The following is an 18530-nucleotide window of genomic DNA, read 5'->3' as shown; positions in this document are numbered from 1 at the left end:
GAAGTCACTAATGGACTATTTTCACCCAATCAAATCACTGTACATAGATTTTTCAAACTTGTGAGCAAGAAGCTTCAAAGCCACCCGCCAGTCATTATCTATATCTTCGTTTGGGGCCAAAAAGAAAAACTTGAATCTTTAAAATGCCGATTTGTTTTTAAAGTTTCTTCTACTATATCTTCAATTTTACGAAGTCTGAAAGAATCAATGATCTTGCAGAGTTAAAGAAAAAAGGTTGGATCATTCATGTGTCACGAAACTTATGTGTTTTTTTTAAAATTTCTTAATTTGATTAGGTATATTTGTACTGTATCGGATCAAACGAAAATCAGATAAATTATATTTCTGAAAGATATAAAAATTTTAAGTTACGTAACTAAAGTATCTAAAAAGAATTTCATTATCATGATAACAATACAAACACAGAATTACAGTCCGTAGATAGAATGCATTTTAATATAATATAGCAAAAGATTTTAATTTTTATATCAATTTTTTATTATTGCTCAGAAATAATGTCTGATTGCAAAGTAAAGATGAACTGTTTTGGGGAATATTTCCGTATCGTGATCTGTCGTGTCAGCTACAATCGCCAAGGTGCCAAATGGATTTTAAACCTGGAAGTTAAAAAAAAAAGCATACAGAAGCTCTGAGTCATACTTTTCTGAGATGTTCCCCCCCCCCTTTATTTTAGTTTCTCACGAGCTACTGACCGCAAGTCCCCAAATAATGGAGTTAATTTTTCTGTATGTAAATCAGGGAAGATTTTTTTAGTGTGATCTGCAGCAAAATAATAGCAACCTCTGGGTATGTCTTGGCAACCTCCACATAGCAGCCTGCAAGAAACTAATAAAACTATTACAGAAGGGAGGCAACTCAAAGTGCAAAGTTCGCTTACTTGCTATAGGGTGTCAAATATGCAAAAAATTACAGAGGGGACGCAAAAAAAAGTTAGTAATTTTCCATTGGAAAAAGAACAATAAAATAGTGCATCATCAGATTTTTTTTTAGCAGAACTCAAATTTATTAATTATAAGAGAAGGGGAGGAGGAAATTAATTTTGAATGCCAAATTTCATTGCTGTTTTTTTCTGGATGTACGCGTTTAATCTACGATCATCTGCTTTTCCACATAAGAGACACTTTCTTTTTTTAAGTTTTGTTTTAAGTTAAGTTTTTAAGTTAAGTTTTTTAAGTTCTTCCATTTTTAAGACCTCATATGTACAAATAAATTTATTTATCTTTGTAATTTGTGAAGATTTGGAACATTTTAAAAATGTTATTTGCCTTTTTTTAATTTTTTTTTTCATTTCAAGTAACATACATTCTACTTTAGTTTACAGTGATACTTGTTCTGTCCTACCTTAAGCAAAGTTAAGTATTCATATTGCTAACTAATATAAATAATATAATTAATATAATAATATAATATGAAAAAGAATTGAATTTGTTTTTTTAAGGACTATTGGTGTAGAAATTTTTGCTTTAATTCTTTGTGGAATTATTATTGAATGAATTACTTTACACATTTTTTTTTAATCATGAAATTTTCCCCTTTTATGTACTATATTTTTAAATAAGAGATTTGTATTATTTTCAGTAAAAGAAAAGAATTCAACTGCAGTACACAAAATCTAGTTTAACTGAATAAATTTTTTTTAATAATGTATGTGTGTTAAAAGAAACAAATTTTGAATTGCAGCCATGCCTACTGTTATAGTTGTGGATACTTCTTTATCCATGTGCAGACCTGTGCATATGAGTGATGTTTCTGAACAATTCCAATATAGAAACCTTGCTGTTCATGGGTTAACTTCTTTCTTAGATTATATGAATATCAACTGCAAATTAGAATTTGCTGCTTTGGTAAGTTTGTGATCACTCATTATATATGTATTTTATGTGAATTTTTGTTTTTGTTGACTTCTCTGTTATTAAACCTTTTCTTTTTATTTATAAGATCAGTAAGTCCTTTAAATTATCTGAAGCAGCCATTTTCATAATGGTTAGGTACCTATTTATAAGTTGGTACAGGTTTATCTGATAGTAAAATTTTTGATTTTGATTCAGTTTTTGTAGGTACAAAACAAAATTTTGTGTATCTACCTAGGAGGTCCTAGTTTTTCCGAAACCACCTCAACCGACTTAATCGAAAGTAGACAACCTAATAAATTAATAATATTGCTTAAAACCTTGGATACCAGCCAAAATAGCAAAAACGCAGCGACTATTTTTGTCTATGAGCATTTTTGTGCTAGTTTTTTGTATTTTGCACCTAGATCAAATTTGTAAAATTATGCACTCCCTTAACACTGAATTTGATGCTCGAAAATGTTCATGTAACTTTTTTATTTAGACTGGTAATTTGGATCAAAGGTGATTGAAATTGAGCATAACATACTTTTCAGCTTCTCTTATATTCAAATTAGAGGCATCTTTGACCACTGATTCGAATTAAGTCATTCTATTAAATTTAATGTTTGGCAATGTAATTTGACAACATTTTTTGTACTTTTTAGTTTTGGGGCTTGTAAATCTTATGTTATTTCACCTCTTTGTTGATATAATAATAATTAAAAAAAAGTTTGCAGTTTTTTGGTTTTTGCTTTTAAATGTTTTTTCTCACCTCAGAAACCATCTTTACATTAATATTACTCTTATTTTGATTTAGACAACAAATGAAATAAAATATTTACCACAGATTTTCACACTAATAGAAATTCTAAAAAATTATTTTATCATCAATTTTTGATAGCCAATCCATAGCATAACTCAGTTTTGCAATTGGTAATCCAATTAAGAAAACAAAAGATCTGCACTAAAATATTCGAACAAGCTCGCTTTCATAAAGGACTTTTATGTGGAATCAATTTGCATTTTATTACTATGGAAAGAAAGCCTCAGATACTTTATGGCAGTACTGTGATTTGTGCGAGCTAAGAGCAATCTATAAATTGTCAGGCCACTGATGGGATGGAAGCAAGTAATGAGCAAGTCACCCATTCCAGCTCTATGGATTTTAAACAACCCATCCATATTATATACAGAGAAACATGCAAGAAACAAGTTTATTGCAAAGCGCAGAACAGCATTTCTTTATATCTAACAATATAATGTCCCTTCAAGATCGCAAGTTTAAGTACCTAGTTATAAAAGGTTGGTTTTACTGTCTTCTTTGATTATTTTTAATTGTATTTATTAAATGTTTTTTAACAACTTTAAATGGTAAATAAAACAAAGGCATAGGTATGTATTTCTTAGAATCTTTAGTAAATTACGGTTTGATTTTACGTCGCCTTATTTTTCTTGACCTTAAATTTATTTTCACGTTTAATATATTACTTGTTTAATATATTATATATTATGTTTTAGACACACACATGTGTGTGGACCATTAATCTAAATACAAATATCACAGACATTTGAAGAGACAAAATGAGGGCAAGGTGTACTTAGTGCTGTTTATGAATAAAGCAAAGCAATGTGAGTAAAGCTCAAATAAAAGAAATGGGGACTGAGACACTGAGAAAGGTTCTTGTTTATGAAACCAAAACTATAGTACACCCATTTTGTGTATCTCTGTTCATATTTTTTGACAGTGCTTTTCCAAACATGTGTATACAGCTCTAGACTAGCGATTCTGAAAAGTAGCCACAGTGATTATGAAAAGGCTTGGTTCGATATTTGTGTGTCATATTATTGCAGTAAAAATTTTAGAATTAAAAAAAAAAATGCAAATTTGAAGAAAAAAATTTCCTGAAAGCTAGAAATGGGATGTAAATTTATGGTGAAATTGACATAAATAGCATATATGAAACCTGCAACACGGTTGCTATTTATGGCTAACTTGGTAGTATAATTTTATTTGTAATGGTGAAAGTTAATTTAGAGTTCTACTGATGATATTTTCCATTTCAGATGTCATTCAGCTCTCATCGAGAAGTGCCATTCACCAGAGACTTTGACAGTATAAAGGGTGCTTTGATGCAGCTCGAATACAATGAGAGAGCTCGTCTAATAAAGTGCTTGGAAGGAGTGCAGAGTCTTATAATGGAGGAATGGGGTGCTGGTGTACCATGTCAAGTAAAGTTCTGTTGTAATATCGATTGTGCTAAGGGCTTTTTATTTTATTTAACACAGTAAAAATCGTGTTTAAAATGGACACGAGGTTTTTTATTTTCATTATTTAATGGTATATTTTGTTTACAGGGAGTAGAAAAAATAGGCACCAAACTCATTTTATACTTATATGATATTTTTAAAGAACTAAAATTTAGGCATAATGTTGCTTCTGTTCTGTGTCTCCAACACACATTTCTAAAATTTAAAAGTAATTTTCAGTATTATGAAAATGTTACAGAAATAAAAGCCTACTCATTCTGATATAGTATGACAGTCTAATTGAATATTTATAATCAATATTCATAGAATAATTTGTGTATTTTGTTCTACACATCACTTAGTATGTGTCCCTCACTTTTGTGTAATTACTGTCACTGGAACGGAAGATGCCGATAAAGTACTACAGATAGCTCTAGTTGAATAAAATATAACTTCTAGGTTACAAAGAACATTCTTCATTCCCGAACAGTTTTCATTTAATTGCAGTACCATTTCTTTTAGGGTCAATAAGCTTAATTTTGCCTTAAAAAAATCTGTAGGTGACTTCATTGAATGTAATCACTGTTCCCCTTATTTTCTAAGATATTGCGAGCAAGTAAAAACATTTTGATTTGTACAAAATAAATTAAATGTATGATTGATCTTAAGTTTCATTAAATGAGTCTAGTGTAATTAAAGAAATGAAATAGTTTTTCATCTAATTGGCAAAAACTATTGTTTTGTAATTACTGTTCCTACCTGAAATGCTCTTAAAGGGGATAGTATTATCAAAGTATATACCTTGAAACTTCCAAGAAAGACCACTTCTGTGTAGCGACCTCCTCTATTTGCGACCACTTTTGTTAAGCATTAATCCCTTTTTTTTATTACTATAATAAATTAAGTAGATCAAGAATTATATTCAAATAGCATTCTTTTAGTGTTCCATGAGTGCACATTTGCATTTGAAGGTATGGCTAAAGTGATAAATTAGTTATTATTCATAATGGTTTGTTTAAATATTATTCATTATATATAGATTAAGAAAAAAAATTGCTGTTCTGATTCATCAGATGTAATTTTTATTTTAAGTTCAACCACAGGGGCATTCTTATGGTCTTTTCACAAACCCTTGAAGATTTTAAAAATTATTGCATTTAAACTCTTTATTAAACTAATGTTGAAAGTAGTTAACAGCAATAATTAGAAACTGTTTTTTTATTGCACTATTCTCTATCTACTTCTTGTAAAAAGTAGCTTACTACTATATAAACTTGTGATTATATAGTAGTAAGCTACTTTCTTATGATTTCTTAAAAACTGATTTTTTTTTTGTTTGTTCGCATGAAGAGTTTTACAGCATGAAAAGTTTTTTTAAAAATCTTTTTAATAAAAATTTTTTTAAAAAGTTTTATTTATTTATCTATTTTGCAGACAAAAGTTCATGATAGATATCTTGAAATTTTGCTTGCATTGGGCAATTTTTTGCAATTGCATAATTTGAATGCACAAAATGCTTTTTCTTATTTTTATATGCTTTTTACAGGTTCTCTTAGTAACGGATGGACTTATAGGACCAGAAGTAGATTCTTTGAAGAATGACATTTTCTACTCTACCACAGATGAAATCTCTTCTTTTCCTCTTCCATTTCCCTTCCCCTGCAAACTTCATGTCTTGTGTGTTGCCAACCCTTCTTCTGACTCTTCCCTTCAAGCTGCCCTTCCAATTTATCAGAAGTTGGTGGACATGGTTGGGGGTCAAGTATTTGTACCTGAAGGGCCTCTCAATTTCAAGAGTGTGCAGGCGATGTTTTTGAGGGTCGCTGATTTATTTTATAAACCTTTCCACGGTGTTTTGCACTGTGGCCACCTCACATCCCATATTTCACTTTCACCACCCCCTGAGTCGCTTCATAAAACATGTGACTTTGATGTGGTCAGAGCAGAAGTCAGCAACAGCATTCACATATGTGGATTCATCAGCATAGGAGACATTTCAAGTCCTCCTTCAGTATCAAGACACTTGGTTCTGCCGCTGCAAAGTTGCAAAAGTGAAGGTATGCATACACAGGGTGTTCAATAAAAAAAAGCAGGGATACGCAGCCATTTAGTAGGCTACAAAAACTGAAAAATACAGTGTTGAGAGCCAATATTAACATGTTGCTGCGATCATAAAAATACAGAGAATATTTAGATTCTGTTAGAAAGGGTTCTGCAAGAATTTGTCTCTGGACAATTAGTCATGATCAGAATTTGTCGCAGCGACAATTAATCACAAGGTTTTTTTGTCGTAGAGACAATTCTTCACAGGCACAACTCATTGCTCCAACAATTTGTTGTAGTCACAATTTGTCGCTGTACCAATTCATTACGCACAATATTCCTCGCAAGTCCGACTCGTTGTAATCACGATTCCTTTTGGTTTCGATGAAATACATCTTAGTCCAGTATTTATAACAATAAAAAGGGTGTTTCTTCAGAAAACACCGCAATTCACCAAAAATAAGGCCGAAGGTTTTGTTATGTCATTATGAATGCTACTTGAAAACTGTCTAGTCTCTTCTGCATCTTTTTGAGGGAAATGGGAGTGATTTGGGAAGAAGAATTGAATTTCAGGCAAGTGAGGTATTGTTTTAATGTTTTTTTGTGCAGAATTTTGAACGAAACTAATTACAAGATGCTTGAACTGTTGGTTTAAAAGTTATATGTATTATATTTTAGCACCTGACATTGCTATATAAACAAATGAGGCACTTATAGTCTCTTACGTTGAGAATAAATAAATGAACAGTCTATGAGTTAAAAGTGCTTTATTTATAAGAAGTACTTCAATTGACACGTACTTATATACATTTGAACATGTATAGTATTTGAACATGTAAAATACATTTTCCAATTTAATTTTTAATGCTGAATTGAATGAGATAAAAATCAAGTGGAAAGGATAAATAGTTTTGAACTTATAAAGAATTTCGTTATAAAAAGTTTAAATTAAAATAAAAAAACAGAACTTTTTACATTAAAAAAACGCTAGACCTTTTCTCTGTTTTTTTTAAAAAAAAGTTGTTTAAACGAGAAAAATTAGACTGGAAATAATACTTTGTTTGACTGTATAGCAACATGAGATGCGTATATAGGTGCAAGTACAAAATAGCACTTTTTGTACACAAAACAATTATAACTTCTTAACTATTTATCTTACTAATTCCAGTTTTATCTCAATCAATTCAGCATGAAAAATTGCATCGAAAAATATACCTTACATGTTCAGATAACTCTTATAAAACATTGTAATTTAGTTGTATTAATAAAATGTGATTATGCTATTTTGACGGGTTTTTTAATGTATTTATCAAATAAGGTTTTATCATGCTCATTTACATAAAATAATTGAAAAACAACAGTTATTTTAATTCTGCAATAAATTCATTGGATTTTTTCTCCTATTGTTGTTTTTTAGTTTTCCCTTATTTAAAAATGATAAATTAAAAAGCTTTAAAATTAATTGTATTATTCAAACTAGATTGAAATTATGAACTGCTTTAATCAAACCATTTAAATGTTCTGTGTGTAATAAAAACATTTAAATTTTCTTTTTGAAAAGGAGTTTCTCCCACTTCGGTTAGAGGAAAACTATTTCTTCCTGGCAGTTTTTTCCACACTGGAATACTGTTGCCATCCCTTTGATACAGGCTTGATTGATTCAAATGGGCTCTATTAATTTTTCTAGATTTGATCGTCTGCATTGGTGTAATTGATTAACAATTTGTTGATCTATTTCAGAAGAGGAAGTGAAGCATCTTGTAATGAAAATAGAAGAGGGTGAAGAAGAAGTGACAAATAATGAAGATGGAAAACAACCCTCTTTTTGTGTTCTGTTGCACGGAAGCTTAAAAGTAGAGGGGATGGTTGCCCTCTGTCATTTAGGGTATGCTCTCTCTTTTTTACTTTAAATTTTCACACAATTGGAAACCTAAAATTGTCTTGAATTATCTTAACGGTTTAAATTTGTGACAAGGAGCTTATTTTTGAACTTAAATCAATGATCTCCTTACTTAATTAAATGATCTCGTTTTATTCTGGGCTTATTTCTATGAACTGAGTAAATAGAAGGCTTTTTGAAATGTTCTTATTTCAACTGGTCTGTAATGAAAATTCCATTTGTATGCACTGGGTGGAGAAAAACGTGAAGCAAAACATGCATTTAAAAGAGGACGCTATATATAGCAGGAGAATCTTTTCATAGCAAATTTTGTTTCTCATTCGTTGTTTTCTTTAAGCTATTCTAAGCACACTAAAAAAAAAATCATCCCCTGTCTGAGTTTAAGTTAGGATCGATTTGAGCAAAAAGGTTTTTCCAGCAAAAACCAAGTTTTTTTTTATATGGCTGATTTTTTTTGGTCTTCACGTGTTGTTCAAATACCTAAAAGAAATTTATGTTGCAGATGGAGTTTTAAAGTAAACTTTTTCTTTCAATAATACTTAATGTTGTAATTAACCGAAATAACAGTGATGATTGAAATCATTAAATAATTATTTTTGCAAAACAAGTTAAAATAAAAGAAAGCCTTAAGGATTTAATAATTGGAATTTTTTTTAAATTAAAGGAAACAACTGAGCAGTATTACTAATTTTTAAAAATTAATTCTAAGGATGCTTAACTTCTTAAACTATTTTAATTATTTCTCAGAATAAAAATCTATATATGTAAATTTTATTTTCCAGTGGAGAGTTGTATGGCATGCTCTATTCCTGGGCAGATAGTAAAAAGAAATCCAATTTAATGTTATCAGTTTTTGAACCAGGTATGTAAAATTTTGATTTTAGATACAAAACAAAGACTAACTGGCTTATATCTTTAGCAGTAGGAGTTAAACCCTCTTACTTTGTTTTCTTCCACTTAAATGTTTAGAAGGATGCAGAATCTGTTACAAGTAATCCCCTCTATTTGGAGGCTAAATTGAATGAAACAAAAGGTTATCCCATAAAAGCAGTATGAATTGGCAGGATTTCAATGTTTTTCCAAAGAACATGGGAAAATAAGAAAGACACAGTTTAGGTGATGTTTACATGCATTTCATTTCAGCCTTTAACTACCTAGCAGTTATGCAGGTAGAAAATTTCATTTTGAGCTGCATTTTTTTCTGTATAGCAAAACCGAAGTTGCCATGTTGAAATAATGTGTATAGGAGGGATACATTTTGACAAATTTGTCCATTTGCTTGACCACTAGGCAGATTATAGTATGTTGATCTGTATAGTGGTCAAGCAAAACATAAAATGTTAGAATATTAAAATGATTCTTTTGGCATATACAGTGGCGTAATCTAAATTTAAAAATGATTTTCACTTTGAAATCATCGCAATTTTATTTAATAATTCTACTGATAATTGGGAGCATGTCAAAAAAAGGAAAACAATTCAAAAATAATTTAAATGACTTGTTTATTTATTACAAAACTATTGAAGTAATACTATTTGATGTTTTTAAATATCATTTTAGGAAATCATGTTATCCCATGGCTTGGAAGTTTTCCTAACATGGGTTGTTCAGAATCAGGATCTGAAACTTTTCCTGTCAAACCATCTGGGAAAAGAAGTTATGCTCAGAATTGTGTTGTATGGATTAGACAATCAGGATTACAAGTAATTTCATTATATCTGCATTCATTGAAGTGATAAAAAAAAACACTTATATATTAGGTTGATAAATTTTTCTTCCTGGTGCTTTTCTCCTAGGGTTTAAGCCACCATTTGCTTGTTAGTTAGTTGTACTAGTACTTTATTTGTGCCGCACTAGAGCTGCACAATGGAATATTAGCGGCAGTTTTGGAAGCATCCCCAGAGAATTATCCCAAGACATGTCATCATCATTTTGATTTTCCACAGAGGGGATGACTTCCCCGCTTTTGTTGCCCAACGACCTGTGCACAAAGTTGAACATTTTATGGTAGAACAGTTTAATGAGGACTGAGTATCACTAATTGTAGCCAGTGATGCTCCACTTTAATAATCTACTACAATCCGTCCACTGTGGGTTGTGAGACTGATAGTTGGTTATAAGTTTAATATTAAATATATTTTCATGATAAAAATTTTTTTCTTCTGAATAATGGTCAACTTTTTTTTTCTCGAAATAATGGCTGACTAAATAAAGACTAATCTAATCTTTTGCTTTCCTATCATTTCAAAATTTCATTTTAAAAATCATAATTTAACGAGAAACGAAAATTCATTTTTCTCGTAAATTTCAGAGTACAAAATAAGAAACAGAATATATGAAAAACTTTTGACTTAAATATCAAAATTTAAAACACTACAAAGTGGTCATTCTCCATGATCTGGAAGCACAAATAATAATACAGTAGAGAACCATTTATCCGCTATCCAGATAACCGGGAAACCAGAAAACCGGGAAAAATTTTGCTCGATTTTAAGCTAAAACGAAAAAAGCGGAAATTGGACTCATCCTTGAAGTTGAGTAGAAGAAAATGTAAGGAAGGGGAAAATTTTTTTCCCCGTTTACCCAGAGAAGCGTCATTTCCTCCGTGACCTTGAAGGCAGGGAAGGGAGGAATGCTTTATTTTTTCCTTTAGACCGTCAATCAAACTCAAGGGTGTGGCATGCTGATTTAGTTTTCTGCTTGATTTACGAGGGGGGTGGGGAAAATGCATTGCATGCATATCAGTGAACAGAAAAAGAAAAGAGAAAAATATATTTATTTGACATCGACTAATAAAAATAAAATCTTTTTCTTTTGAATAAATTCTCATTCTTTGGAAGTGCGGTATCAATTGCAAGTTTTTCTTGGTGTGGAATCACATCTGCTGTAATTAAAAATCTTGTTTTTATCAACAAAAAAAATTTAAATGAAAGGAGAATTGTTTATTAATTTAAACATAGGATTATTTTATGAAGTAGATTGCAGTTTTGTTTTTCTGATTCCACTACGCTTGATTTCTTTTCTTTTCGCGATAAATTTCGCACGCAATAAATTAATTCTTTTTATTCATAAATTTTATCATTAGGTTTTTTTTTTTTTTTTTTTTGAATTCCGTTGATCTTGCCTTGTTTCGGGTTTTAATATTTATGCTAGTGCCTTTTTTTAACTATCGTTTCGGTTCGATAATTTTCAAGTGTTTTTATTTATATTAATAAGTTTTCCTTTTATTTTATCGTTTCCCCCCGTATAATTAGGTATGAAATATATTGCGTTATTTAATCATTGGTTTTGTTTAGATTATTTAATTTAGGAATTGTAATTATTTTTAAAAAATAAATATGAGAATTTTGTATTTTTTAAACTTGATTTTCTTGTCTAAACTTGCAAATTTTTTTATTCTTTTAAATGTTATATTTCTACCATTTTTTTTTCTTTTTAAAGTTAGGAGTACCTTTCTTTTTTCTCTTACTTTATGCATTACACTTTTTCCTTGTACTTCGGGTTCGATAAAACATCGATTAACGACACTTTTTGGTCGATCCAGAAAACCGGGAAATTCAGATATCCGGGATAGCGATGGTCCCGAGCATCCCGGATAATTGGTTCTCTACTGTAATAATAATAATTAAAAAAAAACTGAAATTTTTGAGGAAAATTCCTTATCAACTTTAGAAATTCTTTGAGTATTAACAGAATAATGATCACTTACAATTCTGCTGAGAGTGCATTTCAATCCATTATTAAGAATTGAAACTATTTTATATAATCAATCATATCTTAGAAAAACTTATTTTGTGTCATTATTGTCTATTTTCTTGTTATTGATGTATTTAATAAATAAATTGAAATAAAAATTTGTTATATTTTTGCTTTCTTTAAAGAAACAAATATTTTAATTTAAATTGTTTAAAAAATTGAAACCATAAATAATTTGGAAAATTAATTCATATTTAGTGTTTTTAATAAAATCAATAATGAATATGTTAAATAGTGATTTTTTGTGTAATGAAACTTTATGTAACAGTAAGTTAACAATTTAAAAAAAAAAATGTCTGAATATGTAATTTCCTATTGTACTAAGAAGCTAAGTTCCCTGTTTGCTGCTGCTTATCAACCCCAATGATTTCTTTGTAATAATTATTGTTTTTTACCATAAAACAGTTTACTATAAGAGTTAAAATTATTCTCTTAAAACATGTGTTCTATAAAGAATTCTGTTTGCTTACGCTTGTGCTCGCACTTTCTATATCCAACAATCATTTCTTAAAATTAAATGTTTATGTTTCGTCAAATTTGATTGGTAAATAGAAAAATTATCTTGTTTGATTTTATTTTCTTATGATTCTATTAAGATCTATTAGTAAACATTAATAATTTTGCTTAGTAATCATTTTTGTTTTGTTATATTGTTTTAACAAATTTGGGGAGTTCATAACCTATAATTTATTATTTTTGCTTACCAAACAGGCTGATATATTGAATACAATTTAAGCTTAAACATCTCATTGTGCATGAAGTTGATCGCTAAGTTTTGAATTATTTAATGATTATCTTTATCAGTAATTTATAATATAATTTACACTTGAAAATAATGATCATGAAATAGTTAGTAGGTTTAGACACCAATTGAAATAATTTATCGTAAACTGCAGCGTATCAAGGTACTGTCATTACTTTAAAATTAAGAATTAATTTTTTAGTATTAAACTCTAAATTTAGAAAACAAGAAAAAAATGTAATAATAGCAGAGTAAAATAAGAAAAAATAAGTATTTTAGGTAAATTTTTTTTGGGATCAAGAAAAACAATACCTTAATGAATTTTACTAATTTCATGCTGATATCAGTAAAAAAAAAAAAAAATGTAAATTAAAGTGGGAAAATTGGTTTCTATCATTTGATTTTTTGGCCTATAAAAATGTACACCGACAATATTGGAATACTGCAAATTTATCACTATTATTAGATTTTTTATATAAGGTTGGATTCATTTTGTGGCTTGCAGAGAAGAGAGTGACAGGAATTCAGTCAAAAGGAGCATCATTGAGGACTAAGGACACTAAAATTTTAAAAACTATTGTTTTTATTACGGAATGAAATTTTCCAATCCGTGAATATTTAGCAGAATTAAATTTTTTATGAAGAATAAAATATGACTTTAATAATTAAATTTTTATTCTTTTAAAGATTGTTTGCATTTAAAGAAAAAAATTAAGAATATTTTGTTTGAAAAAATAATTTCATTTTACCTCAAAGATGTATTTAAATAAATTTTTTTTATGACTGTGAGAAAGTCTGGTGATCTTCTCAAAAGATAAAAATTTAAACAGTATTTTTATATGTAATTATTCTTAATACCGATTAGATGCTTCTGCTATTGAAACAGAAGAAAAAATACATTTTGTGCATTATGCATCCCAGGAGATATGTCATTGCTTATTTTATGTATTCTTCTGAGATTTTTTAAATAGCTATGAAGTATAAAGAGAATTGCTGATTGTATGTTGTATTTTAAGGCAAAGTATACAAGAAATAAAACTTTTTTGTTTGTGTTTCTTTTTCAACAGCAAATGCCTCAAACAAACAAACAAAATTAACAGACAACAATTGTCTAAGAGTAATGACTTTTTCTCTTTTATCATTTATGTAATTATATGCATATATATAAAGGAGGGGTTATTTATTTCAAATTTTTTATAATTCCATTATCAAATTTTTCATCATTAAAATGATGTGTTTTATTTGGTATTGAAATACTATCTTTAAGTAATTGTTAGTTTTATTTTAAATTATTATTAGCTTGGCCAGTGTTTATTCTATAAATTAGTTACATTATTTTTTAGTAGATTTATTATCGAATATCTCAACATAAACATCTAGTTAACTGTAACTTTATTATCTTTTAGGCTGATATCCAGAAAATATTAAGACATGCTCGAAAACTTCCAGAGAAGACACAGAATTTTTATAAAGTATGTATTCTTATTAAATAATTTTAAAATACACTTGTATACACAAATAGCATCTTAAAATACACTTCTTATGCGTAAAAAGCCTTATGACTTCCAATTTTATTGATTTCTGTTTGGTCTTGATCAATGGTAAGAAAAACTGCATTTACAACTATTTTATTACAATTGTAACTAACTATAACTACTTTTTTTAAATGTAGTGACTACAAACTACTTTGGAATTGTAGTGACTACTTCGCTTTTCTAAGGAACCGAAGTTTGCTGGAGAAATTAATTTACACAATATGTTCAAAATGGTTTTGAATTAAAAATTGACTTATATGAAACACGAAGAATTATTTAGAAATATTTATTCATGTTTATATGAGCCAGTTTATTATTCTATTTTTTTTTATTGGATCGTTTAGTCTTGAACTTTTTATCACCTTCTTGGCAGCGAATATTTAATTTAATAGATGCTAGGAAATTATCAAATACTCTAGATTTTGTTAAGTGTTTAATGCAGTGTTTCCCAACCTTTTTTGTACCATGCCCCACCTAAGCCTTTCTAAAATTCTTATGCCCCCCTATGTAACATATACATAATTTTTAATATTAAAAAATCAAATTGTTCACTTAAGAAACTTAGGAAATTGTTAGCGAAACAAAGTAAGTGAATTTTCAGAACATATAATGAAAAACTAAAATTCAAATTCGAAATAATTTTAAGATTCTTTATACAGATTAAGTCTGTATAAAGATTTTTCTATAATTTAATATATTAATTTAGTGAGATTCTTGCCCTTGATGCTTGCTGCACGTAGATTTTATCTTAGGTTCCAATTTGGTTAGCTTCAGTCTCAAGTCTTCCCGTTGTGTTATATCCAGACGATTTCCTTTTTTTTTTTTACCAATAAAATCATTTACAGCACTATATCCACATTCAGCTAAATATGAAAATGGTATCGGTAACAATAGTTATCTTGCACATTTGATTGAATTTGGGTATTTGTTTTCCGTTTCCTCACGAAGTCATGCCATCACTCCTTTCATATTAAATAAAGTTTTAACTGACTCATCATTTTGCATTTCTGCAAGTTTTTCTTGATATATTTGATATATCAGACAAATCCACTAACATGAACTGCAACATCCATGTTGGAAAATAAATTTGTTTTAAATCTTTCTTTTAAATCAGCCGATAGAATTTTCAGATGATAGACAATAACATGGAAAGCGGTATCATTTACTTCACATTTTTGGAGCCAATGAAACTGTTCAAAGTTTTGGTTGTTAATATATTTCTGACATAACTCAATAAGGGTAATGAAGCCAAACATCTTCGCTTTTGCATCAACAAGAGTTTTATTTGTTCCTTGAAGTTTCTTATTTAATATATTCAGTTTTTCAAAGATATTGGCTAAATAACTCACAAATGCTTTACCATCGACTGTAAACAGATACTTCATTTCAGGTTTGTCGCTTAAAAAATCTCTAAGTCACATAATATTTATTAACCGCAATTATTTAAGAATTTGCTTTTTTCTTTCGATTTTGTCTCCGAAATCTCGCATTGCATTTAAATGGCCCAGAGCAAAAGGTTTAATCTCATGTTGAGTCCATTTTTGAATTGCCCCCCTTTACAATCAAATTGCCCCCCGATGGGGCGTGGGCCCCATGTTGGGAAACACTGGTTTAATGCTTTTTTATTTCCTCGATTACATTGAAATTATATTTCCTTCCTTTGAAATAACATCACTGTTTTACGAGTGTACATTCACGTATATAAATGTGATCAAAGTGATAAATTATCTATTATTCATAATGGCTAGCTTAGATATTAGTTATACCGGACTCTAAATACGCAGTTTTTGTTAACTCACAGTCTCAGGGGCATTTAAAATTGCGTTCTTCGACAGGCCCGCGAAGATTTGTACCCATCAAACTTGTAAAATTAGCTGTGTTAGGACCCTGTTCATATACTAAAATAACACAAAAAGTAGTTGCCAAAAATCGCTACTAACTATTTTTTTGTATCGCGCTGCACTACTTTTTAAAAATAAGCAGCCCACTACACTACAAACTATGAAAAAAAGTAGCAACTACAGTAGTTTCACTACTTACGGTGAACTACTTCTGACCACTGGTCTTGATTCATCAAGAACGAATACATAGAAAGGTGTTACTAATTATTTTTCGCGATAGTAATGTTTGACATATAAGTAGGTGTGATCCAAAATTTGTACTGAGTCTGAATAACTTCTAAATTAATGTAAATCAACATAAATAATAATTAATCTAATTCATAATCATTAGTTATGTCGATTTACATTAGAGACTTGTATAAATTGCTGTGTTGAAGTTTTTCTCCCTTTTGAACACCTTTAACTTAGTAAATTTAAGATAATGGCTAAAGTTCACAGCTGAAGAAAGATTAAATTTCAGATTATAATTAAACCAAATATTTTAAAATTCTTATTTTGGCTTGCACCAAATTATTTCTGTATTAAGGTTTTTTTCTTTGACTCTGAAGCTCTCGTATGAGTTTTGCGTTTGCTTTACTTTTTTTTTCTTCTATAAAGCATCCATTAATTTCTTATAAATGAAAATAAAGTTGAAGTAATTCACTTAGACTGATCGAATAAACTTTTCTTATGCTGCAAATTCTTTTCTATGGGAAATACTACATTCCCCTCCCCATTGTAAACAGGTTAGAAAAACTACTTAATTACAAATGTAGTTTACTACAACTATTTTTTTACATTAATCTACAAATTTTCATTAATTCTAAATTTACTACAGCTATTTTTTCAATGCAGTGATTACAGTTACTATCGAAATATTGTCGCGGCTTGTCTACTTTTAGAAGACTAATTTTGCCAGAGGATTTAATGTCCACTCATGTACAAAATTTAAAAAAAAGTTGAATATTGAAAGAAAAAAATTGTAAAGAATAATAAATGAGCCAATTTATTTTTACACATTTTTTCTCTCATTAACCTTAAACGTTTAATTTCGAGAAATGCTATAAAATTATCAAATATTTGTAATTTCGCTTAGTGTTTGAAGATGAAGTTAACTTAACTTGAAAAAAAAAAAAAAACTATGTGAAACACACCAGGGACATTCTCATTGCATCTGCTGGTGGACTCGCATGAGATCTGCACATATCAGGCTCAAAACATTAATTTTGTTTGAACCTTGTTTATTACTAAGATAACGTTAATCACTACAAACTACATGTTTTTTTTCCCTTCCTTTTTGTATCACAGTGCTCACCACACTTGCTTCTTCAAAAAGTGGCACATAGCACTGCAAACTTCCAGACTAAAAGTTCGAGGAAGAAGAACTGCCCTTCAGAAATTAAAAGTTCGAAAGACCACTGTAACAGGGTGAGAGACAAAAGTGCTTAGAAAGAATAGTTTAAGTTTTTTAGCTAAAAAAAAAATAAATTTATTTGGAGTTTCTTCCTTTTTTTCTGGCCAAATTTTTAACTTTATTTTGGACATAAAAAATAAATTAAATATTTATAAGTGTAGCTTTCATGGTTTTTCTTACCCTCATAATGGAAATGTTGCTGATTGGTTATTCAATGCATGCTTGCATATATAAGACAGACAGGGAGAACAGAGTTATTGTAAGCATAGTATGTGGGTTGTTCGTTAGGAATGATTTAAAGATGTTATGTTTTGACTTAAAGATTTTTTTATTGCTTAATAAATGTTTTTGTAAATGCAAAGATGACTCTTCCATTTTGCTTGCTTTGCATTTTCCACTACACAGTCAACTCTGCTAGTACAAAGTATGAAAAAGGTTCTGACCACTGGTGTGCACAGTTGAAATAATTGATCTTTTTTTTTCAGGAATTGAACAGACTGAGAAGGGCCGCCCTGTCTTTTGGATTTTATGAATTGCTAGAAGGAATGGCGACCATACTTGATCGGGAATGTACTCTGCTGCCTGGCTCAGCACATCCGGATGCTGCATTACAACTGACTCATTGTGCGAGCGCCCTCAGGAACAGCACCAAAGACTACAATTCTCCCATTCTGCCACTCAGGACTAAGTTTTCGGTAGATGACTGAATATTTTATACAGGAATAAATCATTTTAATTTATTCATTTTATTGTGATTCTTTCTTCTTTTGATTACTTATTTTTCCCTGCCTATCATAGGTGCACTAATTTTGCAGCTTTTTTTCCCAGTGTTGTTGAATGGCATAATAAACCTTTCAAGCAATTACTGAGTTAATGAATGTGGGTTTGTTTTATTTACAAATCTGAATTCATGCACACCACTCTAAAATTTTTTTTTATACTGTTCTTATTTTTTACCCATTAACACAGTCTTGAGTTATTTAGCAGAATTTTTTAGATATTTATAGCTCATTCTGAATGAGACTGACCCATATATTGTATCAATGACTTGATCACCTTTTTAAAAAAAAAATTTTCTTCTTTATTTTACAGCAAACAAAACAAAAATAACAGCTAAGCTCCTATCTTTTTACACCCATCTCTGAATTGCACCACTTTTT

At 29.5% G+C, this 18530-nt stretch overlaps 1 protein-coding gene across 1 annotated transcript; it reads left to right on the top strand.

Moving 5' to 3' along the window:
• Positions 1-3: 3 nt before the first annotated feature.
• On the top strand, positions 4-18114 carry IntS14 (integrator complex subunit 14). Its single transcript, XM_016064254.4, has 9 exons — positions 4-234; positions 1702-1865; positions 3918-4082; positions 5647-6157; positions 7884-8028; positions 8826-8905; positions 9604-9746; positions 13948-14013; positions 17856-18114. Exons 2-9 carry the CDS (start codon positions 1704-1706, stop codon positions 18075-18077), a joined length of 1494 nt encoding a protein of 497 aa, XP_015919740.1. The 5' UTR covers positions 4-234; positions 1702-1703; the 3' UTR covers positions 18078-18114.
• Positions 18115-18530: the final 416 nt, after the last annotated feature.

The sequence above is a fragment of the Parasteatoda tepidariorum genome, chromosome 10 (assembly GCF_982258835.1).
Source record: "Parasteatoda tepidariorum strain Cologne lab strain chromosome 10, Ptep-v5.0, whole genome shotgun sequence".
Lineage (NCBI taxonomy): Eukaryota > Metazoa > Arthropoda > Arachnida > Araneae > Theridiidae > Parasteatoda > Parasteatoda tepidariorum.
The sequence above is the reverse complement of the archived record's forward strand: the minus strand, read 5'-3'. Positions and strand labels throughout refer to the sequence as shown.

Coding starts and splice junctions, on each gene's coding strand:
- IntS14 (XM_016064254.4), top strand. CDS start 1,704: ATGCCTACTGTTATAGTTGTGGATACTTCTTTATCCATGTGCAGACCT. Junction 8,906..9,603: donor GTTATCAGTTTTTGAACCAG/GTATGTAAAATT, acceptor ATATCATTTTAG/GAAATCATGTTATCCCATGG. Junction 14,014..17,855: donor AGACACAGAATTTTTATAAA/GTATGTATTCTT, acceptor TTTTTTTTTCAG/GAATTGAACAGACTGAGAAG.